Source organism: Pavona decussata, unplaced genomic scaffold (genome assembly GCF_977016875.1).
Source record: "Pavona decussata unplaced genomic scaffold, jaPavDecu1.1 SCAFFOLD_61, whole genome shotgun sequence".
NCBI classification, from domain to species: Eukaryota; Metazoa; Cnidaria; class Anthozoa; order Scleractinia; family Agariciidae; genus Pavona; species Pavona decussata.
The window spans coordinates 4,426,731-4,452,562 of NW_028145482.1; the positions used below are offsets into that span (position 1 = coordinate 4,426,731).

At 40.0% G+C, this 25,832-nt stretch overlaps 1 protein-coding gene across 2 annotated transcripts in view; it reads left to right on the forward strand.

The window, feature by feature from the left end:
* LOC146479224 (uncharacterized) overlaps positions 1-23,916 on the forward strand; it is a 29,761-nt gene extending 5,845 nt beyond the window's left edge. The window contains exons 3-15 of one of the 2 annotated variants that reach the window (XM_085111458.1): positions 3,128-5,638; positions 6,319-6,665; positions 7,956-8,096; positions 9,936-9,969; positions 14,341-14,399; positions 16,017-16,106; positions 17,113-17,199; positions 17,615-17,818; positions 19,176-19,355; positions 20,499-20,711; positions 21,284-21,403; positions 21,960-22,100; positions 22,559-23,916. In XM_085111458.1, the coding sequence (XP_084967584.1) occupies positions 3,128-5,638; positions 6,319-6,665; positions 7,956-8,096; positions 9,936-9,969; positions 14,341-14,399; positions 16,017-16,106; positions 17,113-17,199; positions 17,615-17,818; positions 19,176-19,355; positions 20,499-20,711; positions 21,284-21,403; positions 21,960-22,100; positions 22,559-22,630 (4,199 nt within the window). In that variant the 3' untranslated portion in view covers positions 22,631-23,916. The remainder of the gene's footprint in view (positions 1-3,127; positions 5,639-6,318; positions 6,666-7,955; positions 8,097-9,935; positions 9,970-14,340; positions 14,400-16,016; positions 16,107-17,112; positions 17,200-17,614; positions 17,819-19,175; positions 19,356-20,498; positions 20,712-21,283; positions 21,404-21,959; positions 22,101-22,558) is intronic. The other variant, XM_085111456.1, reaches the window with a different exon arrangement.
* Positions 23,917-25,832: the final 1,916 nt, after the last annotated feature.

A 25,832-nucleotide genomic window follows, 5' to 3' on the forward strand; every position in this document is an offset into this window, starting at 1 on the left:
ATATTATTTGTTTACAATCATTATGGAAATTCAACTCACTTTTGCGTGTTTGTATTTTAATTCTTGGGTAATGTCAACTTAATTGCAATTAAGCCCTCAATTTTGCCTTTTGGATGTTAAACTGTTTCCTGGGAATACTAATATGGGTATATAGTATGCAAATGGTATTTTTCTAAGGTAATAGAACTTCACTGATGCACTAAAACACAATTGATGGTGAATGTTGAGTTCATTTAATAACAATTTTTGTGTACATTGTATTGAAAAATGTTTTGGTTTCAGACTGTGTAACACTTGAAATAATTTTATTTTATCATCTTTTTAGATTTTGGTTTGTGTAATTTTAAGGAACCAAACGAGTAATTTTACAATAATTTCAATATTGATGTAAACCAACATAGCTTACAGAGTCGGTGGTCAAAATGTACATCTGGTGTTCAGTCAAATAAAATAAATCGTAAATGCTGGAAATACATTCATGTAACATTGCAGTATCATAACAATACCCCTTGTTCGAGATCTCTTTTTGTAGATCTCCATAGAAGTGTCTGCAATAATTTTCAAAAAGTCAACTATGTTTCTCTGTGCCATGTTTTTTGGACGCAGGCAATAATTTTGTATCCCCCTCCTTGTCTCCTTACATTTCACACTGAATGATGTAAAAATAATAATTGTCCATTTGTACCAAAAGGTTTGAAGTTATCAGTTTGAGGGCTGCTGTAGTCAGAATTTTGGGGGGCACACGGTCATGCGCATTTATCATACTGGTGCCTTTATTTATTCATGTAAAAGTGTGGTGTGCATTACTTGATAGGGAGGCCAACAGGCTTCAAAGTTTCCAGTTCCCAACTAAGAATAGCCTCCACCCCTCCCTCCCCCCATCCCTAAGAACAAAAATCTTCAGGGGAGACAGTGCTATATTGGTTTTCAAATGGACAAAGCTGGGGTCATTTTTACCTAGGTGACAAATGCTTCCAAACACAATATTAGGCTTATGTTCCCTTTACTGAGCAAGAAAAGTAGTCCAGTATACTTTTGTCATAATTATCTTAACAAAGGGGAAATCTTCTTTTTTTTGTTTTGTTTTTCTTTGGTTTACGGGTAATTAATTTTCACATACCTTTGTATTTTTGGTGTGGATTAATTCCTGACAGTCAATTTTTACTAACCTTTAAAATGGTTCACAAATTAAAGCTCTCAAAAGTAAAATTTGGGATGATTGAGATGGAGTGTTTTGAGCTTGATCCAGGGAAAATGTGGGTTGACATCCCACTGTTTCAAACTGTCTTTGATGAGGATCATTTGCCATCAATTTATTCTTGCCTGTGCAGATGATAACAGTACAATGTAGATTGAAATATTGGCATTTTTCATCTCTCTTAATTAGCTAAGGTAATTTTAAACCCTTTATTCAATAATTGTGTGGTTAATTTACATTCGTTCTTAAAGTGATAGTAATATACATGTACCGGTAACTCTAGATATTGGCTTAATACAGCCATTATAATCTACATTCTGCAATTTTTGGTTGAAACATCCCTCTGTTTTGATCACTTTAAAGAGGCTTAACCTACTGTACATGCTATGAAAATTGTTTAAAATAAATGTTGGAGCAAATTTCTGTTTCTTAAATCTCAGAGCAAAATGTATTCATGAAAAAGCCTGATATTGACTGACAGATCAAATATACATGTAAACTGAATGATTCAGCCAATATCAAACCTGTTACATGAGAACTGGAGTCTCCATCCTTTTTTAGAACATATGCACTAGATGAACTAAGAGGTTAAGTGACGGGAACTTCAGAGAGAAAGGGCTAAGTAGCAAGTAAACCATGGATAGTTTTTTGTTATTAAGTCAAGTATTGGTAAGAAGGCCAGTGGCCACTAGATATTATTGCTCTTGTGGAAATTATTCATTTTCAAACTTTGGTAAGCGTAAAATTATATATTGTGTATCTTCTATTTTCTTTTGAAGGCATTCATCTTCCTTTTGTGACATGTGGCCTCAATTTTCATCAAACAATTTTTCATCATGTGAAAAAACAAATTCTGTTTCTTTTTTAACTGGCACTTTTACCGCAGAGCAAAAGCCCTGTTTCATTAATTTGTTGTGGTTCCAAATTTTGAGTCTGTGGATGAAATCCCAAAATTTATGTGACCATTCAAATCTAAAGCTGTTTACCTGTACAAGGTGGTATTTACTGTTAAGTCTGCAAATGTAATCCTAAAGAGTGACCATACAAAGTGGTTCCAAGGTTTGTGTATGTAGATGAAATCCTAAAGTGTGATAATTCAATTGAACGTTATTGACCTGTACAAGGTGGTGTTGACTGTAAGTCTGCAAATGTAATCCTAAAGTGTGACCATACAAAGTGGTTCCAAATTTTTTGTCTGTGGATGAAATCCGAAAGTGTGATCATTCAATTGAAAGTTATTGACCTGTACAAGGTGGTGTTGACTGTAAGTCTGCAAATGTAATCCTAAAGTGTGACCATACAAAGTGGTTCCAAGGTAGTGTCTGTAGATGAAATCCTAAAGTGTGATCATTCAATTGAAAGTTATTGACCTGTACAAGGTGGTGTTGACTGTAAGTCTGCAAATGTAATCCTAAAGTGTGACCATACAAAGTGGTTCCAAGGTAGTGTCTGTCGGTGAAACCTTAAGTGTGATCATTCAATTGAAAGTTATCGACTTGTACAAGGTGATGTTTACTGTTAAGTCTTCAACGGTAATCCTAAAGAGTGATCATACAAAGTGGTTCCAAGGTTTGTGTCTGTCGGTGAAACCTTAAGTGTGATCATTCAATTGAAAGTTATCGACTTGTACAAGGTGATGTTTACTGTTAAGTCGGAAGACGTAATTCTTAACTGTAATCATTCAAAATTAATGTAAGCTATTGATTTGTGTTCCTGTGGTACCGTTTTGCTCACTATTGCGTAAAATTTAATTTGGGACTGTGTTCTTGTTTGACCTGAAGCCATGATCATAAGGAATGAAAAGGTGCTCATTTTTTATTCACAGTATAGTACGCAGTACATAGTATATTCACATTTATTCAGCAAGAATTTCTGCTTGATATATGTAAGATTAAATATCATGTTGTGTTCCTGTTTTTTTTTTTTTAGATATGTTTGAACCATCAAAGGGCGCTGGTTTCATTGACATTCAAGAAGGTGATGCCATATCAGAAAGCAGTGATACAGAGGTTGTTGCACATACCAATGAACAGATGCAATATGACGACCAAGATTCAAGTGAAGGCAACAGTGACGATGATGTAAATAATGGCCCTCCTCCATTGCACAGCGACGATGAGGATGAAGAGGATGATGACGATGATGATGTTTACAGACCGCCACCTTTAGATAGTGATGACAATGCTGAGAACACTGATGACGGTAAAGATCTGCCAACCTCTCCTGACACTGGCAGCGCAGAGGAGTTGAACACCAGGAGAACTGCTGTGCCTAGCAAAAGGAGAGGTGTAAAACGGTCTGGAGACTCCGAGAGTGAAAGTGACAGCGAGGGGGAAGTAAAGGAGGTACCTCCACCTCTTGATAGTGAGGAAGAAGATGACGAAGAAATGGAGGCCAGCAACTCTGGTGTGGAAAATGTTAGGGAGACTACTAAAGATTATGTGCCTGATTCACCTGTCGAAGATATTGATAATGGTGATGATGGGGAGCATGATAATGATGATGTTCAAGAGCCTGACAATGATGACGACGACAAACATGATAATGATGATGATGAGGAAAAAGAACCTGATTACAATGATGGCAGTGGCAATAATGAACACGATGTTGGTATCGATAATAACAAGGAAGAGATGGAGAATCTTCAAGCAACACAGCATTCCTCTAAGGCTTTTACTCACGAGGTACAAAACTCAGATGAAAGTGAACAATCTGATTCACCAGCGGAAGCAGAGGGGCAGGTCCGAAAGCAGCAACGATACACTGAGGAGGAGGACGAGGAGGAGGAGGATGAGGAGGAGGAGGACGAGGAGGAGAAGGAGAAAGAGGAGGAGAAGGAGAAGGAGAGTGATCATGAAGCTGCACTGGATACATTGGCAGAGGCAGACGTGACACCTGTTACACATGCTGAGGTGAGCAGTGCTATCCTCTCAGATGAGAATTCACAGGATGATGAACAAAAAGATGAGGAGGAAACTGAAGTTAAGAAGGATGCTGTTAATGTCAAACTTAATGAAAAACAAACTGCTGTAAGTCCTGATCGCAGTAACACAGTGAGTGTTAGGAAAGAAGAACGTGATATTGATAGTGACCAAGACAGTGGAGAGTCCCCAGAATTTGTTCCTGATGATGAGGAGAATGAGCTTGAGTGGGATGTGGAGGATTTTGATCTGCCTAAACACAAAAGCACAAAGAGAACTAAACCAAGCTCAAAGATTGATTCAGAAGGTGCAGAGGTTGATAAGCTCAAGACATCTTTCTTGGACACTCTAAGAAGCGAGGCAGATCAGACTAAGGCTGCCGAAAGAGGACGGAAAGCTGAGTCGCGGAAAAAGGAAATGCCAAGTAAAGGCTTAAATACGAAGATCACCCAGCCCAGAGAAGAGGAGAAGAAAAAAGTGAAGGATTATTCAAGAAATGTATCTGTTCAAGAATTAAAAAGTGTTCCTGGTTCTGCCAGGCGAGCGTCAAACAATTCAGCATCTAAAACTGAACAAGTGAAAGTTGAAAAGAAAAGTGTTAAAGATGGCCCAGCAAACAATGCGGCCAAAAATGTGGCACCTTCCAAGCCCATAGACAATGTAACTAAACCTGCAAAAAGTAAACTTAAAGCTGCAGATAGCAGTTTAGAGAAAGCTGATAGGCAAAAGACTGAGAAACAAAGGAAAAGTGTCAAAGACAGTCCAAGGATGGCTGAACCTTCAGAAAGGAAAGCCACAACAAAATCTGCAAAGGTTAAATCTACATCAGCTTCCTCACTTCCTACTGGCGCTAATGAACTACCGAGAGGCCAGTCAGTGTCATCAACAAAGGACAAGAAAAAGCCAAGACCAACTAGTGACATTCAGGCTGATTTGCATTCTCATAAGGAAGAAACTGGCCAAAAAAGAAGGGAAGAAAGAAAGGTTCAGAAAAGTGACAGCGATGCGGCATTGGATTCTTTAACAAGGCAAAAACCGCAGAGAACAATTTCTTCTGAATCAGTCTCCAAGCAAAAGAAATCCAACGCTGCTGTTTCAACACTGCATAAGGAAAAAGAAAGAGCTACAGAAAAAGCAGAAATAAAACAGTCAAAAACAAAACGCACTGCGCCGGCTAAATCAGCTGCCAGTGGAACTGATCACAAGGATGGCCATAATCTTGAAAATAAAAGACGTGGCGATGTACACGCAAAAAACGTCGTTGAAGCAAAGAGCAAGCCCAAAGGTAGACCTACAAGTAACGGCCATCTTTCCAGTTCGCAAGAAAAACTGTCACTGCACAGTGGTCGCCATGATCACAGTGCAAGAGACCGAGATGTTCACAGACATGGCGGTCACAGCCATGAACGAGGCAAGCACGTGTGGCTATGCAGAGATGATGAGATTCACAAGCTCATAGCACAAAAAGCATCCTTGTTGAAGGAGTATGAATCAGGAAGCTTGGCTGGGAGAAAAGTTTGTAAGTACAGTCTAGATCATTTACTGTTGTTGGTTGAGTAGGTAGGCTGGAAGGGACACACTTATATGGACCAAATATAGTGTGGAGTATGCATAGTCAGAGCTGTCGTTAAGGGCCGTAACCGGTAATACCTGTTACGACTGGATCCCCTTGATGGGAGATTAGCGTTGTGGGTGGTTCAAAAAGATGATTATTGGAAAAGAGACCTAACAATCACAGAGCTTTGTGGTGCATGTTTGTAGGGAACAACTGACGCATGTTTTTGCTTCTTGAATTGGACCTTTTTGTTGCCTGTACTACTTTAAGCCTGGTTCCTAATTGTGAGATAAGGACAAGCATAAGCACAAGTATAAACATAAGAAAAATTGTGTGGGAACGGCATGAAATAAGCGTGAGTTAAGCATAAGCATAAGCGCAAGAAAAGGAAACTTTTTCCATTCCTCATGCTTGTGCTTATTTCACAAGTGGGAACCGGCGTGAGGTAAGCACAAGCACAAGCAAGATGATTCCGCCATCTTGAATCACTTTCCAGAGTTCCTCCAACGTTACTGCGCTTGTGTATGCCTTATTTTCTTGTGCTTATTTCATATGTGGGAACGTCGCAAGCTTATGTTTGTGTTTATCGCACAAGTGGGAACCAGGCTTTACTTTAATTGTAACTATGTGCATTGCATTTGAAGTTTCAGGACGTAAGAGTCGTTACAAAAGAGAGGACGATCCAGCTGATCTCCCGGATGTTGGATTCATAAGCAACAAAGAGCCAAGAAGACATGAGGCGCGGCCCCTGAGTGAAGCTATTCAAGACAGGGCTCCTTACAGCTCACAGCGCAGGGACAAGCGACGATCACTTCAACTCCACTACTCTGGATCCTCATCAGATGACGACGAGCGAACCAATAGAGCTGTAGGGTCAAAGAGAGGAGGCACGTTTGCAGTGGGATTAGCAGCGAGAAACATCGAGCAGAAAGAAGTTGGAGACAGCGAATCAGATCACGAGGAAACATGCGAGTACTGTGCCGCGGAGAAGGTAAGTGAAAATGGCGTTGGTAATTAGGTCAAACGCTTTTGAACTTCTTGTAGGTTTGATGAAAACTTTTCATTCTTGTTGAAGCAAGTATAGAGTGTGTTCACGGCGGTCATGTTGGACGAGCCAAACAATAAAAGATATTTTCATAAAAATGGAATTTATTTCCCAAAGGAAAACCATTCTGACGTATCGCTCCTCCAATGTGGCCGTAGTGAACACACTCTAAACCAAAACAGCTACTTCACCCCAGGCACTCCTTAACACTGACCAGGAAACCCTAAGGGAAGGGAAACAATAGACCCTTATTGCTCGGCGGCCATGTTGAGTCTCAGGAGAATAAAAAAATTGTTTTTGCACGGCAAGCCTCGCACTGAATTCACGTCTGACCGAGGCTTGCCGTGCAAAAACAAAGCTTTATATTCCCCCGAGACTCAACATGGCCAACGAGTGATAAGGGTCTATGGAAAGGGAAGGGTTGAGAGTAGAAAGACCAGCTGCACCATGTTAGGTCGTTAAGACAACTGGCAAGTGCTTGAGACTGCTGACTATGCTTGGCGCAGACTGCAGGCTTCTATGGACGCTTAACTTCCCGCTGTCAACTTAAACTATATTAAAAACCCAAGTCATTTATTTCATAGCTACAGCTTTGAAAATGGAGAACCGTATTGGTTGGGACGGAAGTTAGTTGTGACTTAATTACAGGCTGGGTTGTTGACAATGTTTAGTGTCCTTATATTACTTTTGCATTTATTCTGACTGGGTTGTACGTTTTGGAAACTTTGGATGTTTTCTGCGAGATGTGCTTTCAAAGGATACTTGTTTCCTTAAACAAAGTCGTATTTGTACTACCAAACAAATCCTTTATCTGTGACTAACGGTTTTATCCAGTTGATTCTTATATTCTCCTCTTATCCTATAACTTTATCCTTGATCTTCACACCCAACTGTTTCCTTCTTATTTACTTGTAAAGCAAGGTTAAAATGAATCAGATTACTTTTCTTCTTTGCCGATAGAGACTGCTTGACGCTGATGGTAAAACTGTACGTTTCCAGTTAAATTCAAATATTTCAAGACTTATCAGTTCTTAGACTGAATATTGACATCAAGTACACTTTCGACGGAACTAAGGCTATATGAAAATCTCTGAATCTCTGTAGCCCCTTGGTCGAGACAAACAACTTTGTTTTGCTGATCTAACCTTATCTTACTAAGCATTGCTCTTTTCTCTCCTTTTTTCTCTTCTTCTTCTCTCCGTTTGCTTGTGTTTCTTCCCTGTTGGTAATTGTAAGATGTCGTGGGATGAGTATGTAAAGAGTTGTAAGGAGGCAGTGAGCCAGCGTCAACAGCAGCAGCAGGATGTCGCCGATCCGCGTGCTCTTCCTGTTGAGTTGCTTCAAACTTTCCGCTTGCCCGGACCTGGCATTGATTCTGTAAGTCTCTTAATACTCAACCCAGGTTCTCATCTACCTTTCAACTTGGCTAAGATTGCCTTGGCAGATGATACTCGCGCGTTCTCCTCGCGCGTGGCCCACGAGTAGAGTGAATACTGTAACACGTTTTCCCCGGCCTTACTTTCCGTATCCACACTTTTTTTGTTAAAACCCCGTGCGAGTTTTTACTCCGAACCAACTCCTTCAAAAATACTCACCCGTTAAACTTTTTAAGTGGCAAGTAGTGGAAGAAACCACAGCGCGTGCCGAAAAAATAAGTTGAACAAACAAATGTTTAAATTTCTAAGATAGTTTTGTCTTTGATCTTGAAAATATACCACAGTCTCTTTGGAAAAGTAAATAGTGAAAGGTCTGAAAATTATGGCATAAGAGAGATTTATAATTACCTTTACAGCAGACGGCAGAAATGAACACGTGGCTATGTTTTTCCTATATTTGCCGCTCGCTGTTCTCAGTTTCCCAGTGTAATTGAGTAGTTTTGCGTTGACATCAAAGTTCAAAAATTATTTTGCACTATTCTCATCTGTGTACTAATTTTGTCAAGGAAACATAAACACGAATCTCACGTTTGCCGTAGACGTGATTCTAAATCTCTATTGACAGGCTTGGCCGGCATACTTGATATTTAGGCAGTCTACGCGCTCACACGACGGACTCTACTAATCCATCATTTGTACTAAAAAATTGAAACAAAAACTGACAAAGCGTAGTTATAAAGAAATTGAAAAATAAAATACAAATGGACAGCACCAGAAGAAGCTACTGCTTGATGGCGTTGGTTTCAGTTGTTCAACCACAGAGTCAATCGGTAGAACCAGATTACACTTGCCGTGAGACTTGTCACAATCTGAAAAGAATGTCTTATCCTGCTCTGCGTTAACTCCTAGCCTGCGTAGCTGGCGGTATTGTCCGTGTGCGAATATAATGTTTTGGCGGCGGAGCCTAGCCGCTTTGAGCCGCGAGAAATCGCCTTGTTCCCGTTCCTCTCGCGGCTTTGCTACTCGTTCGCCCAACTTTCCTCTTCGCCCAGCGTTCGCCAGCTACGCAATGCAAATCTGTGTTGGTGTTGGCGCTTGGTTTGTTCAATTATAGACTGATTAACAAGGCAGCTTGCGAGATGTTCTTCACTTACTTGCTAATAACAAGCAGGTTATCTCTAAACCGCATCTTTTATTTCAACATCTGCAATTTTAACTCTGTTTTGAATCCGGATTTGGTGGCTCACAACGAGAGGAACATTGTCACCCATCTTGAGGTTTTTTTTGGTTAGATATCTCTGTTCAAGGGGATCCTTGTTTCCTTCAGTATTTTGTGCTACGAAAAATGTGTCATTCCCGCATAAGGAGGAGTTCATTTTAATCTTGTTTCTAAACTGAATTGCTCAATTATTTTGACTGGGTGGAAGTGTTATTGGTACGAATCAGTGGGATTAATAATTCAAAGGTGAAACACCGCTGTGACGCGATTCATGGACACGAGCGAATTCTGTCAACGGCGAAAATATTTAATTTCTCGACGAGAAACTGACAGTTAATCTTGCCACTGTAATTTTTAGAACTTGACCATGTTCGCAAAACTGTTGATTCATTTTTAGCCAGGTTGCATTTAGGAATATTTGACACTTTACCACTGAAAACTTGATGTATCTGCATCAAACTTGCGTTCTTGATGATCACCATAATTTTGTATGTTATGGGAACGCTTTTTGTGTCTAATATATGTGTGATATTTACCTTTTGTGCTATAATTTCTCGTATCTTCTTCTTCCACGTGGCGTTTTACCTTACATTCATGTGCGTTCGTTTCTTTTTCCTCTAGGCTGCAGCGGCTAAAGCTCGTGAGCGAAATCCAGGTAAGAAAAATCAGACAAGTATTTTTTTTTTAATTCTTTTTTCCTTCTCTTCGAAAGAATTAGATATTCATAGTGATGTTTTGTTGATTTTTCTTTTTCTTAAACTACCGAAAATTAGCAATATACCATTGTTCCTTTCTTCCTTAAAACTGAACTGAAAGTCCATTTAAGTTTAGCGATTTATGCTGCTAGTTCTCTGTAGTCGATAGTGTTATCAAAATCTGGAAAACCACTGGGTGAATGAAAGTAAGATTTCCAGCATCGTGATCCAATTAGGTTGCATATGTTTGCGTAATTATGAGAACGTTTTTATAGAAGAGAACACACTCTAGCGACAACCGTGATTTAGAAATTAGTGTCAAATGTTTTGTTACGTGTTTAATAAGGCGACCAGTTTCACCCTATCGCGCTAATATGTTTGCTTTTCTAATCTTGTGAGTTTTATTCCTTTATAAACGCCCTTAAGCAACGTTGTTTTTAACTCTAAATACTGGTCACGCCGATTTTCCTAAAAGTTTCGCGTTTTTTGTTCAATATTTCATAACTCGAGGTTTTTAGACCATAAATACGCGTTTGAACTCCTTCCTAATTAAGTTAAATGCGTATCGCGAGAAGAACTCGTTTTGTGGAATCTTGCTGAATCCCGGCGTTAAAACGTGGGTCTTGTAAGGTAGCTGTGAACTTTTGAGTTGTGGATGAAATCCTGAATTTTGACTGACCATTCAAAATTAACTAGTGAGAGGTACTTTCCTGTGACACTGGCTATTAGTGTTGTACAAGGTAGCGTTACCAAATGAAATCATAAAACTAAGCTGTACCCTCCAGTCGTGCTGGCCTTTGAGTCTATGGATGAAATCATCCGTACGTTTAGAGCTTTTGAACAGTGTTGTGAGGTATTGTTGGTTCTTTTTGCTGTATTTTCCTTAGTGGAATTAGTATTTTTCCAAGTTTTGAACATAAACACGCCTGGGTATGAAAGAGTTGCACCAAAAAATAAAAAATAAATAAATAAAAAAGAAAAGAAAAGGGAAAACGAAGCAGCGCTTCTGTTGTATCACTGATGTATATTTTCAAGCAATTTTACCAGGGGCCAAATTGTCTCGTATACTTCAAGCATCCCCTATTGCTGTTCATGGAACGAGCTAAGAAGCATGGAAGCAAGCGTCCGCGTGATATTTCCGCTGCGCAAAATGTCCGCCACAGTCATTGGCGGGACGGCATGGCGCGACCTAAAACGCACGCGTCTATGAATCGAGTAGTCGCGGGTTCGAAACCGGTTACGTTTGTCGAAATACTTCAGTAACCATATAACTGCGACGAAGGCGACGGCAACGACAGCGAAGACGTCACAAAACAAATTCTCAATGACCCAAACAACTGCATGCTGTACACTTGGGTTGTAAATTTGGTTTATTTCTTGCAAATGACAACGTGAAATGACCAAGCATTCCTGCAGAAGGTGAGCGCACGACGGTGAAATTTTATAGCTAAACGCCGTTGCCACTAATGCAGTCAGTCCTGGATAGTTTGGTCTCATTGTACAGTTCGAATGGGTTGGATGACCCAAGTAGTTCAGATATTTGTATGTGACGTTTTCGTTGGCGTTGCCCTCTTGGCTGGTCGAGGTACCTAATATTACGCGCAGGCGCATTGGTGCTTTGCTGGATGATCTTACTCTCGTACACAGACCCTCTCGCTTTCCTCACATTAGTAATTATTCCGAAGCGGGTGCTCGGTTACCCAGTTGCATTAAACACTAACCATGAACACGAAAATGACAGAAATTCTGGTTGGAAAATCAAATTCCAAACCTTTGCATTTGCATCTCGTGTTACGTGCGCACAGCAAATTCGTATTGGCCCCCTTCGAGTTTTAAGCTTTGAACGTGGCACTTTCGTCGCGTCCAGTGTGGTTCAAGCCGCACAATAACTGACAAAAATCGCAGGTAATTAGTCCAAAAGAGCGGTTTTCAGTTTAGTCTCTACTGCGCTCTGTGATTGGTTGACGAGACTAGCGCCACTTTGTCAACCAATGAGAACCAAAACCGAAACCATTCGTGACTCGCTCGCACGCGTTTTCCCGCGCTTGGCACTTGGAATTCTGATTGGTTCATTGCGCTGTTTGCGTCTGTTGGGATTTGCCAGGGTAATTACTTTGGTTAAGGTTTCACTACATTCTGTCGAAAACCTCTCAGACACATAGCACGTAATACAGTTTAAATGATTTAAAATCAGCATAGCTGGTGGCGGTCGTGTAAATATTCTACCTAATTATTTACAATTAAACGAAACCCACTAGTAACACTGATTAAAACGTGCTAAATACATGTGATTAAAAATACAGCGTACGTAGCAAGCAGACGTTTCCGTTCGCTTAATACCGCGCGAAAGTTGGGACAAGAGCGAAAAGCAGGAGAAGGGGAGGGGAGAGGAAATCCTCTTTCAGAATTTTTTCTCTCGATCAGCAAACGGAAACGTTCTGTACGCAGGCTAAATTTGACTTGAATAATAACGAGCAGTTTAAAATGAGTCGAAAAATGGATTTTTTTTTATCTCTGTGCTCATGTCCGTACTCTCGTGGACATAAGCGCTTTTATGTTTCCGCTTCTGCAAATGCTCGTGTTGCTTGTCAAAACCAGGCCTTTGTACCTTTCATTACATTACGGATTCCATTCAGCGACTGTAAAAAAATTGAGCCAAATGACAAACATTAGGGTACGACTTAGAAATTGAAACGGCTAATTATTTACTTCACCAAACAATTTTTTTTTTCAATAACTGAATGCAGTCGATCGAATTTTTTTTTATGGAGATGTTGACTCGTTTCGAATCCTCAACCGTGACATTTTGCTAGAATAACATGTACGTTTGGAAAATTAATGATAGAAGAGTTTGCCTTTGAAGAAAATAATTTCACATTTTTCGCTGCAACGCAAAACATTTCCAAAGGGAAAATATGTCCTTGATAATATATATTTATAGATTGCTTCGAAGAGGTTCATTTACAGGATATACTGTAATTATTTAATTTTAGCATCCAATTCGGAACAATTTAGTTTGAGTACAGTTAAAGTCAAATATTTAATCATTTTGTATAGACGTGACAGGAAGTCTTTTGAAAGAACCTTGGATATTTTCCATTAAGATGTCATGTCGGCGAGATATCCGAGTTTGTTCATGACATTTATCGATTTTTTTTTAACATTTAAACGTAAAAATTTAAGTTGAAGCGAAAATATATTTGACAGAAGAACCTCCCCTGCTGCGTGCTAAAATATAAACGGGCGTGAGAGAATTGATTTATATTTGTTTGTTTTATTTTTGGAAGCGGTTTTTCCCGTTTTAAGCGTTGCTCGCACGACCTACATGTCAATGAAACTTTTTTACCTCCTCCACTTCGCCGAAACTGACAGTTTTCTAAGTTTGGGAGTTTTTTCGCTTAAGATAAATGGCTTTTAGGCACAATTTCAAAACACTCTTGTTTAAGATTTCGTCGTTTAAAAAAATGAATTTACTTTAACCACTCTTTAGAAGAAGTGTGCTGTAAAATCGCTTCGATAGTAAGAACGGTTGTAATCTGCGATCTGTACAGGCTCTTCGAGAAAATTAGTGCCCTGGTGCGTTCGGTTTGAGCAGCCATAGATATGTTAAACGAGTTTATTGAGAAAACTTTCTGTCTTTTGAACGAACAGCTGGTTAAAGCCAATCTCAATTAGTCGTGTTTTCTTGGTTAGTGTCGCCTAGGAAATTCTGAAGTTGCCTGGCGGTTATTCTTAGTTACTTTAACATTTATTTTCATCTAGAGTAGCTGCAAGCAAATATTTATTAGTCAACGGAAATCCGCTTCATGTCTTTCTTCGTTTTAATATTTCTATGTATCTTGTACATAAATATTTAATTAGCTGTAGTCCGTGGGCGCCTCATATCAGACCTGCCGGATATTATAATCCGAAATATAGCAGCCATCGCTTGTTAGTTTCTTTGAACGGGATTGAGTGTCTGACGGCACGCGCGCCAGCTTTGCGGCGAAGCCAGCATAATTTGCGCGCGAAAAAAACAGCCGTTACCCGCTCGGTCGTGATGTTCTTTGGGATGCTGGGCTTGAAAGCGTGAAATGGTTTCCGATGTCCACGAGTTAAACATTCCGGAAGTTAGATTGTTCTTCCGATTTTGCGAGCATCGAGATGGCGATGCTCTTCCAGTTGGTACGCACTTTAGTTAGCTTCAAGTCTTTGGTCCACCTTATTTAATTTTTAGTCAAGTTATGGTCCACAAATGACGGTAATAATACTCCTCGCCTCTTGCAGATGTGCAGAAATTATGGTGTTGATATAACGTTTCGTTCCTCTTTTTTTTCATTTTGTGGCTTTAGCTTGGGAAGGACCTCATCATCCGCGGAATCTTCTCTTGGGGGTTGTCTACTCGGCAAAGGTAGGTCAAACTAAACTAAAAGTGACCCAATACAGTTCATGTGGTTTGTGGGTTATGACAAAATCGAGTTTGTGTACAAATTCAGCTATCCGCTAGCTTTAAATTAAGCCTTGTACAAAAAGGACGCGATGTGAGCGTTGGTGTTTTAACGTGAAACTTTTATATCAGTTCTCCGCGTCGAGTCTGCTTAAAATTCGCAGAAAGCCGTTAATTCTCTCAAGAAGAAGAATGGACGTCACAAACCAAATCAGAAAATATTTGTCTTTGACACTAATGCGGGCAGCAAATTGTCATATTGTTACACTGCATCTCGCCTTTTTTGTTAAACCTTTCACCCGTAATCAGATCTATTGGATAAAGCACTAAGGCAGGAATTAACAGTGAATTTGCTTTATTTTACGGTTGAAAATCTTTTGTACTTGGCTTGTCTTCGATCGTTCAGGATCTTTTTCCCTGACAAATTTGCATTTGAAAGGCGTGCTATTGTATTGACTGGCAGGTTATTTTGTCAACAAATCGACTTCGGTAAAGAGTAAAATTAAAATCTGCCAATTGCTGTGGCGTTTTCTCGATGGAGAGACGGCGTCCCTTCCGTTTCAACGTCAAGCATGGACATTTTTCCTCTACTGGTCGTAATTTCTTCTCGAAATACTATTGCGTTCAGTTCAAATATGCTGTTAAAGGGATTGAGGTTTTCATTACTACATCATTAATTTATCTGTCTGTACAGTATTTCTGAGATTAGGTTTGACAGAATTCAGAAAAACTAACGTAATAAGATTGAGCCTTGTTAATATCTTATATTTGACTTTTTATTGTTGAACGATATTTTGTCGAGCAGATGATGAACCCTGCCGTGCGCTACTAAGTAATCAAAACTGTTTGCGATGTGATTGGATGAAAGCCGTTTATCATCTTTCTCTTCATAAACACAAGACGATCTGGCGTTTATTTCATTAAAGAAATGGTGAACTTTTTTTTTTTCGTTTCCACGAAGCTTTATAAACGACCTTTAGTGAGCGCTCGCTTTGGTTGATTCTAATCTGATTGTTAAGGAGGTAAAATGCATTCGTCCGTGTTTTTATAGACAAGACAACAATGGAAACACTCACGTACTTCCACTTTCACAATAGTTTCTCGTTTTCCCAATCTCCTACTCGTGTTTCAAAACACGGGAAATGTTTTCTACTTCGTAAGCTAAAATGTAGTTGAAAGCTTGGGAACTTTCGAAACAGCCTTATCGATACACGACCCAAAGGCAAGTTGTACTACACGTTCCTTGTTCTCGCGAACTTCCCGTCCGGAAGTAGTGTAGTGTAGTGTCCTTGCAACGATGATAATACTGGTCCAGCCGTAGCTGCAGATAACAATCAGCCATAAATCAATGCCACACCAAAACGTGGCAGTGTCCGACAAAATTGAAACTGCGATGGACATGATTTTCGGACAAGCTGTTTTCACACTAAGGTTATAGTTTCCTGGGTGAATGCAAATCTACCCATAGCATCGGAGATGTGTGATTTTAAGAAAAGAAATAATAAATGCAGCCCTACTGTTGGAATTTTTTTTTCTCATAGAAGTAAGTTTTTGTTCTCATTTGTTGTCGTTTCCTCTCAGTACTTGGGCTCGTCGCAAATTATGTCGCCCCAGTCTCCAAATAAATCTGTGCGGATGGAACAAGCCCAGGAAGCCGTGGGACGAATAAAGGTAAGAGAGAAAGTACACTTTAGCTGGGGTGATAGTTTGGGTGACTTATCAACGATCTGAGCAAAAGTGTTTTTCAGTTTAAAGTTAAAAGACTCTTACTACTGACTAGGACCCAGGGCTCAGTTGGTCAAAGGCCGATTAAGCTAATCTTGGGTTAACGTGAACTTTGATTCAAGTTTAAAATTTCTAATCAATAAAGATTCGTCAAAAAGATTTTTGTCTCTTAGTTTTGTCTTGGACTTTTCTTTACCGTGAGCTTAAAATTAGCTTTCAAAAACATTTTTAACGATCGAGTTGAAATTGAAAACCGTTAATTTTTAATCGGGGATTAGCTTCAAGGACGGTGTCTGCTAATACAAAGATATTTTGCGTAGTCTATGGCTATGCGGAAAAAAAAAAAACAGATACAGGGATATGTTTGCGGGTTTTTTTTTTTATAACTATGTGGATCTTAAAAAGGGTGACTGGAATCCATAAAGAAATAGGGGATAGCGATGCATTTTCTAGAGATAAGTAAGCAACGATTCTAAAACGCTGTCAAATACAAAGCAATGTATGGCGTTTTTTTTTCCTCAAATTATTTCTAAGGAAGCGTGGTTATCCCCAATTTTCTTTTTGGATTTCGATAGTCCTTGCTAAGATCTCCTTTTCCCACACAGTTATAATATTGTCTATAAGAGTACAGACAATAAAAATGACGTCAGATGTAGCGCGCGCTTTCTCAACGAAAAAAAATAGCCAATTCCGCTCCTCCTTTTTTCATGTTATTGTAAAAAACAAATCGACGGCAGTTTTCTATGGTCTATACTCTTATAGACCATAAAATGACGCCATAAAATGTCCAAAACTTGGCAGTGAAACCACTCGCCTTCCACTTGAGTTTTGAACATTTTTGACGTCATTTTATGGTCTATAAGAGTATAGACCATAGGAAACTGCCGTCGATTTGTTAATTAATCGGCTTTCAAACAACTAGGCCCTGATTGGTTTGTTTTGTTGTTGACAGGTGCCTGAAGGCGAGGATCAACCCACCACTGATGTGGATCTGTTTATTTCAACTGAGAGACTGAAAATAGTGAACTCTTCAACAAAGGTCAGTGCGGTGCTACGAAACACAAAATCCTTCTGTCAAAAGCTGTGGAAATCTATGAATATACCTTGGCTACTTCCAAAACACACTTCAAATGGACGGCAAAAACACTTCTTCTTCTTCTTACGGAGATAAACATCAAGCCTTGTTAGCTTCCTATATAACCGTTGTTTTTCTCTCTTACAACCGGGCTGTCACTAATTCACCTTCAACTGTTAAGGTTACTGTTAAGGCTACAGTACATTCGAGGATGTATTGGAAATTGGTCGTGTAACGCCGGAATATACTCGGAATACCTGAAGCTTAGCTAAGTGTCTCACACTATTTTCAGCTCTGTCGAGATCATGTCAAAGTATTCACCTTTCACCATACCACCCGTTAGACTTTCGTAAACTCGCTGCTTGTTCATTGTCCACAGGAAGTGATGTTGGACCATGCCCTTCGCACGGTGTCGTTTATCGCGGATATTGGAGAGGTCCTGGTGTTGATGGCTCGGCAGACGCCTGAGGAACAAACCAATCAGGTGGCGCTAAAACCTTCACAGATCCTGGCCAGTGTGGGCACTGCACAGACAGACCACAAGAACATCAAAATCACATGCCACGTCTTTGAGTCATCAGAGGTTTGGTCAAACGCATTTGTTTATTTATTCACGTGCGCCTTTCTAAATTATGAAACGTAGCAAGGTGGGATAAAATGACGCTGTTTTCCGGAGATTAAAACGCCAACCAAAACTAATTTGTGGCGTTACGATTTAGATGAATTCAGAATGAATACTATAACACACAACGAAAATGCTTTATTTTTACGGGTGACATAGCAACATGTCGGAAAATAAGTTTTGCACAAAGCAGTTTCTTCAATTTTATAGGACAGGAGTCGAGAATTGGCCAAAAATGAAATGTGAAGTTTTTGCGAAAAGGCAAGATCGCCACTTTATACAGAAGATGATTTTTATTGTTTGTTCCGAATGTTAAAATCATGGTAAAAATAGCAATACAGATTTCTCTGTTTGTGAGGAAGCAAGATATTCTTTCGAGCGAATTCATGTTTTACGTGAACGGCATTCAGATTTCTGATTCAAACGTAAGAACCTGGTATGTTTAAGGATTTGTGAATTTGTCGAAACGATTTGTGAATTTTCTTTGGTGCTGTGTATGCCGATAACAATTGGTGAACTGCCGGCTGAATTTTCCTTCTTGATACAGAAGAGGCGTATGTGTTCTACAATTGCACGAGCTCGTGCTTTCAAAGCGAATTGTTCACAGGATGCAGGGGAGTATACTGTCGTAGGAAACGCGGACAAGTGGCCGTAAACGACTTAGTGATTGCAATCCGGCCGAAAACAACGATGACAGAAAATCAAAAGATTGTTCTATTTGTAAGGGCTTTAGACTGCTAGCATTCGCTTTTTGCTTCGTTGAACGGGTTAGCTAAAAGACCGACGTGAGCTGGACAAACTGGTCGGAGCGAGCAAAAACCAAGATACTTGGGAAAAGGCAGGAAAGAAAAGGACTGCGCTGTTAGCTGTACCAACAACAGGGAATTCTGATTGGTCAATAACAATGGGACGCTGTCAGACGAGTTCCTAGTTTAATGGCCTTAGCTCCCACAAGTCTCCAGTAGCTCAGTGGTAGAGCATCCGAACTAGTAATCTGAAGATCTTAGGTTCGACTCCTGATAGAAGCACTCGGATTTCCGTTTTCCAAGTATGCCTGTGCCACTTTGAATAATACATCATTCTCAGTAATTATTAACTTCTTCGCCGCTCCACACACCTCGCTCGTTTCAGTTCGCCCCAGGCTATTTAGAAAGGGCTGCTAGTAGTCTGCAAGGTACAGAGCACGTGATCTATCAGCGTCGGAATGTGCAACAACAACTGAGCCAGTCGGATTGGCACATCTGTTTGTTTACTTACTTATTTTAGTCCACGGCACGGCACCGTTTCCCGGTCTCACGGTACAGTTTTTCGCCTTTAGGCTCAAGTGATCGCCAAGAGCATTGGCCAGGCCTTCAACGTGGCGTATCAAGAATTCCTAAGACAGAATGGTTTATCCGATGAAGTCGTGGAGGAAGCCGAGTATAACGGCGTGTTGGAAGCACAGAAAATACTCGGCGAGGATCTGTCTTTGTTGGCCGATGAAAATAGCGCAAAAGAAGTAAGTGGTGTCAAATTGTTTTCCACCCCCCCCCCCCCCCTCTCCAAGGAAACTTGCTCCGGCCGTAGCGTAGAATTTACCTGGCCCTTTAAAGGGGCATCGTCACGGACATTTCTCTGTGTCTTGGTCAGACCTGCTCGAATATTTGACAAGATACCTTACGCTAATATCAAATTGCTCTTGGAGCAGCGAGAAAACAAAATAATAATAATAATAATAATAATAATAATAATAATAACGCGTCGTGGTTCCCTTATTACTGCCCTTTGTAGATGTGTGTGTGTGTGTGTGTGTTCTGTACTTGTATCATTTTCATTTGTGAATCTGTAACTAAATAAATGAAATAAAAACTGTTAAAATACAAAAAAAAAAAAAGCGAGAAAACAATATTAGAGAGATTTAGCTTCGCGTCTACGGCTAACGACAAACGGGAAACGTCAAGCCGCTGTTTGTTCTAAAATGCATAAACTTTTGTCGCACTCATTTCTCTCTCTTTCGTGTTTGCTCGATAGCTGTCGCCGACTGGGTGGAGATAAGCTTAAACCAAAAAAGCTTCATTGTTTTTCATCAAAGAGAAAATTTCAGCCTGGCGTTTGCCGTTTGCAGTAAACTCGATGCTAAATCTCTCTTTTAAGTGATGCCTCCTGGGAAGAACAAATTATAATCAGTTTTTAGTGATTTCTTAGAAATGCTCTGGAAGAACTTAAAAAAACAAGGCAAGTTGCAATCCATTTCAATCTTGGCCGTCCGCGGCCAAAGATAATTAACACTATTTTCTGTGTAGTAGTGGGGTTGTTGTTAACAAACCTGAACCATTATTTTAACGATTCCGTCTATACAAATGTTTTTTAGCGGCACTTTCACTATTTTGTTGTAGAAGGTGGTTCCAACTTGTTGAGTCTGTTGGAGAAATTCACATGACAGAATAGCGCTGTTCGTTTTAAGCAATAGAAATTGGGATTATTTCTTTCAGTTCCTTTCAAGTTTTGATTGTTTGATTTTTGTGGGTAGTACTAGTGTTCTACCCACTATGTCGTCAGGACAGGCATGTAAGAGTGAGTGAGTGTCCGTAAACAAACAGGTCTACAGCGCGTGCACAGCACTCCCCACATGTACTCAATGCGTACCTATTTTTCGTTACAGGTCATTGTGAACAAAAAGCCCCATGAACATCTTGGTGTAATGGTCGTGGAGTCAGGTTGGGGATCCATGATTCCTTGCGTCATTATTGCGCATCTTGCAAAAGACGGGCCAGCGGCCAAGTCTGGCAGGCTCAATGTTGGGGACCAGATCCTCTCGGTCAACGGTACAAGTTTGGTCGGTCTCCCTCTGCTGGAATGTCAAACTATTATCAAGGTAGGCGGCGATGTTTACAATCGATAGCAAGGATTTGTTTCTCAAGAATATACCTTATTTTAGGAAATTAACGCTTATTTGTTTTCCGTTGAAGACTTCATTTGTAATAACCTTTTCAAGGTGCTACAAATTGTTTTTTGTTTAATTAATGGGACTTAATTAACGCTAATTGGAGGGTAAATTAGTTTACAAAATGGGAAATAACGAGGTATAGAAGGTACAATTTCCAAATAAAGGAAATGAACGCCAAAATGGGGGTCTCGGTTCCAGCAAGGGTACGTTGACATGATGATTATAATGACATTTTATCCGGAAAACACTGAACCATATGTTTATTGAAATACGCTAGAACAAGAGGGAATCGCCTCGATCTACAGACAGGTTTCAGGTCTGGAGTGATAGTGATGGATGGAAGATGTGGGAAATAAACGTTTCCAAGGCATTATCGGTTACCAGCCGCTGTTCAAGAGCCGGATAACATTGTGTCGTTTGTGTCGTTCGCAAAGACAAATCTCCTTGTTTGAGTATTGTTATCGTGTTGCCAAGCGTCATGTTTTGTATTTGTTCTTTAGAGCATTCGTCCAGACACTAAGGTGGTGATGAAAATCGTGTCTTGCCCTCCAACTGTACAAGTGGTAGTGAACAGACCGGATACAAAGTATCAGCTTGGATTCAGCGTGCAGAATGGCATGGTAATTCAACCCTCTTTCACTTTATTGTTTTAAGCTCTTACCAAGCATTTCTTTTCATTGATGTCATGCGTTCCTGAGCTTTGTGCGTCTAAGCAAAGGCGATGGTTCTTCTGCACGCGTAATCCGTCGTTATGCTACAAGAATTACCAAACGCGTATCCAGTTGAAGGTATATTGTTTTTCCAAAGGACAAGTTGGTGGCAAATCTTGGCCATTTAATATGGAAAATGAAATTGTGCGTTAGGGTTCTTTTTTTTTTTCTTTTATCTGTGGGTATAGTGGTGCGCGCGAAATTTTCCCAATGAGACGACTAAATACCGTAGGTATGTAACAAATGATGGTCTTAAGATAAGTGTGTGTTAAGAGGTGCTTGGACGCGAAACTGAAAATTATTGGAACACGGGAGGGTTTTTTTTCCGACTTTTGGTTTTGCCAACAGAGCGTTTATTGACAATCAGCAAGATTCCATCGTAGTCTTGATAATGAACGGCTTGCTGTACCCGAGTCACAGTGGGTAGTTTACGAGATTTTGTTGACATTTGTCTTATTCCATTTAGATTTGCAGTTTGATGCGTGGTAGTATAGCTGAAAGAGGTGGCGTTCGAGTGGGACACAGGATCATTGAGATCAATGATGAGAGTGTAGTGGCCACTTCTCACCAACACATAGTCGAACTTCTAGCCACAACAGTGGGAGAGGTACGTTCTACTGTTTGGATCACGTGCTGTCAGTGTGTTTCTCACGTGCTTACTGCTGTGCGTGTTACACACGTGCTGTTACTGCGCTGAATACATGCTTTCCTTGTACCCGTTTTTGCTTCAGCCCACGCGCTATCCGTGTTTTGTTCAGATGCTGTGGTTTTGTGAAGATCCAAGTTTTCGACACGTCTAGGAATTTTGATTAACACGAAAAAATTCGTGTCATAGGCTTGTCGAAGTCGCATTCGAAAAAAACGTTAGAACGTGTACGTACGTACCAAACACATGGGTTTCGAGTTCTCAGTACTAACTCTTTGTTTCTGAGATGTGTTCTTGTCTAGCGCACGTACTTTTGGTTTTACTGAGTCAAATCTCAAATCCCTGTGGGATCTTTTGATGTAAGTTTTACACGTTTTTCATGTGTTTGTAAACTTCTTTGCTACTTATCCTTGTTCCAGATTCGCATGAAGACGATGCCTGCCTCGATGTACCGGCTTTTAGTTGGTTTGGAAGCACCACAACACATCTGAGTTCATCAGTGAGAGACCCCAGTCCACGTGCGATACAAGCGTCCAACTAAAACAGAGTGCGACGCTGGTCATGCAGTCAGAAAACCTTAGTCACGCAATCCTCGTGACAGAATTTTGGTCACGCAATTAATCCAATAGCCATGGGATTATGGCGCCTACGTTTGGACGTTTATATTGTGGAGTTTGAAAGGACAACAGTTAGAAAAACATGTTGAACACGATATTAAGTGAATAGACATCCAACAGTTAAATTTCATCCTCTGTGCAATTTCACAGAGGCGAGAATTTTTCCTGTTTCCACATCTGCTTGCTTGGCTTCTTGTAGAGAGAAAAAAATGGTTACGTCTAACGCGCTTCACAGGAATCATCCCAGGGTCTCATTGACCTACTAGCGCGTTGACGACAAACTATTCAAAACTGAGTAGAAGACAGAGTCGTTGTAGATAGGAGAAAAAGTGTTTTGTATTCTTGGATTATAGGCATAAATGAAAAAAAAAATGAATCAATTATTTATCGAAGTAAAAGTTCCCATCTCATAATTTACAGTGTTCGCAAAAGATTATTCCTTAGCGCTGTATATTAAACTGGTGAATGGCTTTCTGTTTATGCCAGGAAACACGAGAACGTTTCACAGTTCGTCACTATTGAAGGTTTCTTTGAATTTCATGGTGAAATTGTCTTTATTCTCTGTTTGAAAAACTGTAGCTATATAAATGACGCGAAAACGAGGCGAATGACTCAGGCCGCTGTACTAAGGACTTGCAGGCTCGATTGTAATGGGAGATACAAATCTGCAAAGGCCAGTTGGCACCGTCCGTTCAACTTTTCCGCAGGACACACTATTGTGTGGCTTTGTAGAAAGGTGGCGCTATTGGGGTTTTTATTTACAATACAGATGACTCTCGTTAAGTCGAACAGTCGCGGAAAATGAAAACACGTTCAAGCGAACGAGCGTTCTTCGTAGACAGTGGGAAATAACTAAGGGAATCCAAGTGAAAATAGTTTCTGTTCAAAATAGCTAGTCGTTTTAAGGGGAGTTTTATTACTCTTCTCCCTTCGACACGATTCCCCTGAAAACGACTGCGTGGGTTGGGGGGGGGGGGGGGGGGCAAAGAAATGCAGGGCTTCGTCAAAGTTAATCAAAAGTAGCTGTAATGTTACTTGCGCCAATTCGTGTCTCTTTGTATACTGTGCTGTTTGATTGACAACGTGCTCAACTTGTTTGGCCCGCTTGAGGTACAAGGTTTTCAAACTAATTCAGACAAAATAAATTTTATTTAAAGATGTGTATGTGGTTGTTGTCACTGGAGTATAAGTCAGTAGCCCATTCATTTTCCAGTTGTCTGTTGCCCGGTTGTTCGAAAGCCGATTAACGCTAATCCCTGCACGATTAAAAGGTAACGGGGGTTTTCATCTCGCTCCTTAAAAATGTTTCTGAAAGCTATAGAGAAAAGTCGAAATCAAAACTGAGGGACAAAAATCTTTTGGAAAAATCTTTATTATTTAGTAGTTAAACTCGCATCAAAGTTCTCGTTGATCCAGGATTAGCTTAATCTGATCGGGCTTTGAACAACTGGACCGGGTGGTGTTTGAGTGAAAGCGAAGCTGCAGTCTCTTTACTGTGACACATTAGCGAGACTTAGAACCAATTACGTTCACGCAAACGGCAAAAATGACCACGTGATCATGTTCATCCTATTTTTGGCGTAAAATAGAGTTGTTTTGCGTTAGCAGGGACCCGTTTCTCGAAAGACCCGTTAACTTATCGGGCCCGGTAAGTGTTTTGGTGACAAAAGTTTTTTTAGCAGAAGTCAATTTTTGTTAGCGTTGAATACTAAATTTTAAAATCTTATAATTCTATGAAAACATTGGCCAAGAACCATGTCTGTAATCACTGTGTAATCGGCGAAAAAATATTTAAAAATATACTTATCGGGCCCGGTAAGTTTCGGAAAGTAAGGGACTTTCGAGAAACGGGCCCCAGAATTATTTTGCCCTATTCTCATCTATGTACTTATTTTTTGCAAGAAAACACGAACGCGAATTTCGCGTTTGCCGTTGCCGTAAACGCGATTCTAAATCTCTATTTTCAGGGTACTTGTGTGGACATATTTTAACGAGGGGCACAAATGTGAGTTAAGGGGCATTCCTGAAGCAGTAGTGCGTATTCTAGAGGTAATCTCGTACCCAGAGTCCTCAGCACCCCAGAGTCTCTCCTGGCGACCAACCGTTGGCCAAAGAGTCTGAGGACTCTGGGTAAGAGATTTTATAAAATAGCCAGGGTCAAGCAAGCACTGTGATTGGTCAAACTGAGTTCTGTATAACTTCACAATGCACGAAGCATACGTATGGTGCGTGCATTATAATTAACAATTATTCCACGAACGCGCGTTGGATATGAGATGATAGATAGTTGTCTATAATCTTTTCATATCCAACAAGCACGAGTGGAATAATTGTTTTATTAAAAACAATCAAGAAATAATGCTACATTTTGCGGATTTCGCTTTGCAAGAACAATTAGAAGACAATTTAATGGTCTCTATTTCTCGGGCATGGTATAATGGCTCATATACCATGGCCGCTAAGCCAATCAAATCGCTCGAATTGCATTATACAATGGTCCAGTTTTTAATAATAATTATGCACGGAGCACACGTCAGATTTTTTGCCTGTGCCTCTCTGCACTTCTCTCGTGTTCTTAAAAATTCCCGCGTGCTTATATAACTCAACAATGCACTCGGCGCGTTTTTTCATTTCTTTAGTAATAGAGGCAGCACTCTGATACCAATAAACTGAAAAAAGACCACCTTCGAGAGCCACGTACCCATAAAGATTTCGTCGCAGGATGGCCGTATTATATATATGCTGTCAACCACCAAAACGTTTTCATTTTTATCTCAAAGAAGTTTATTTATATATAATGCAACCTTACTTACAAGGAATTGTTTTCAGTAAATCTTCGTCAAGAAAACGTCTATGTTATGATTATGGAATTCGTTCACAGCAATGTTCTAAGTTGTGGTCGTTTACTCTTATTTTTAACACTCGACTTTTTCGTCGATAGTCAGATTTGAGCTAAATTAATTTAGTTACTAGATTTGAGTTGCACTACAAGATCTATGTCAGATGAAAGCATTCTAGCCTTGTCTGTACTATAGACTGAAAATTATTTTTCAAAGTACAATCATAAAACATGAGC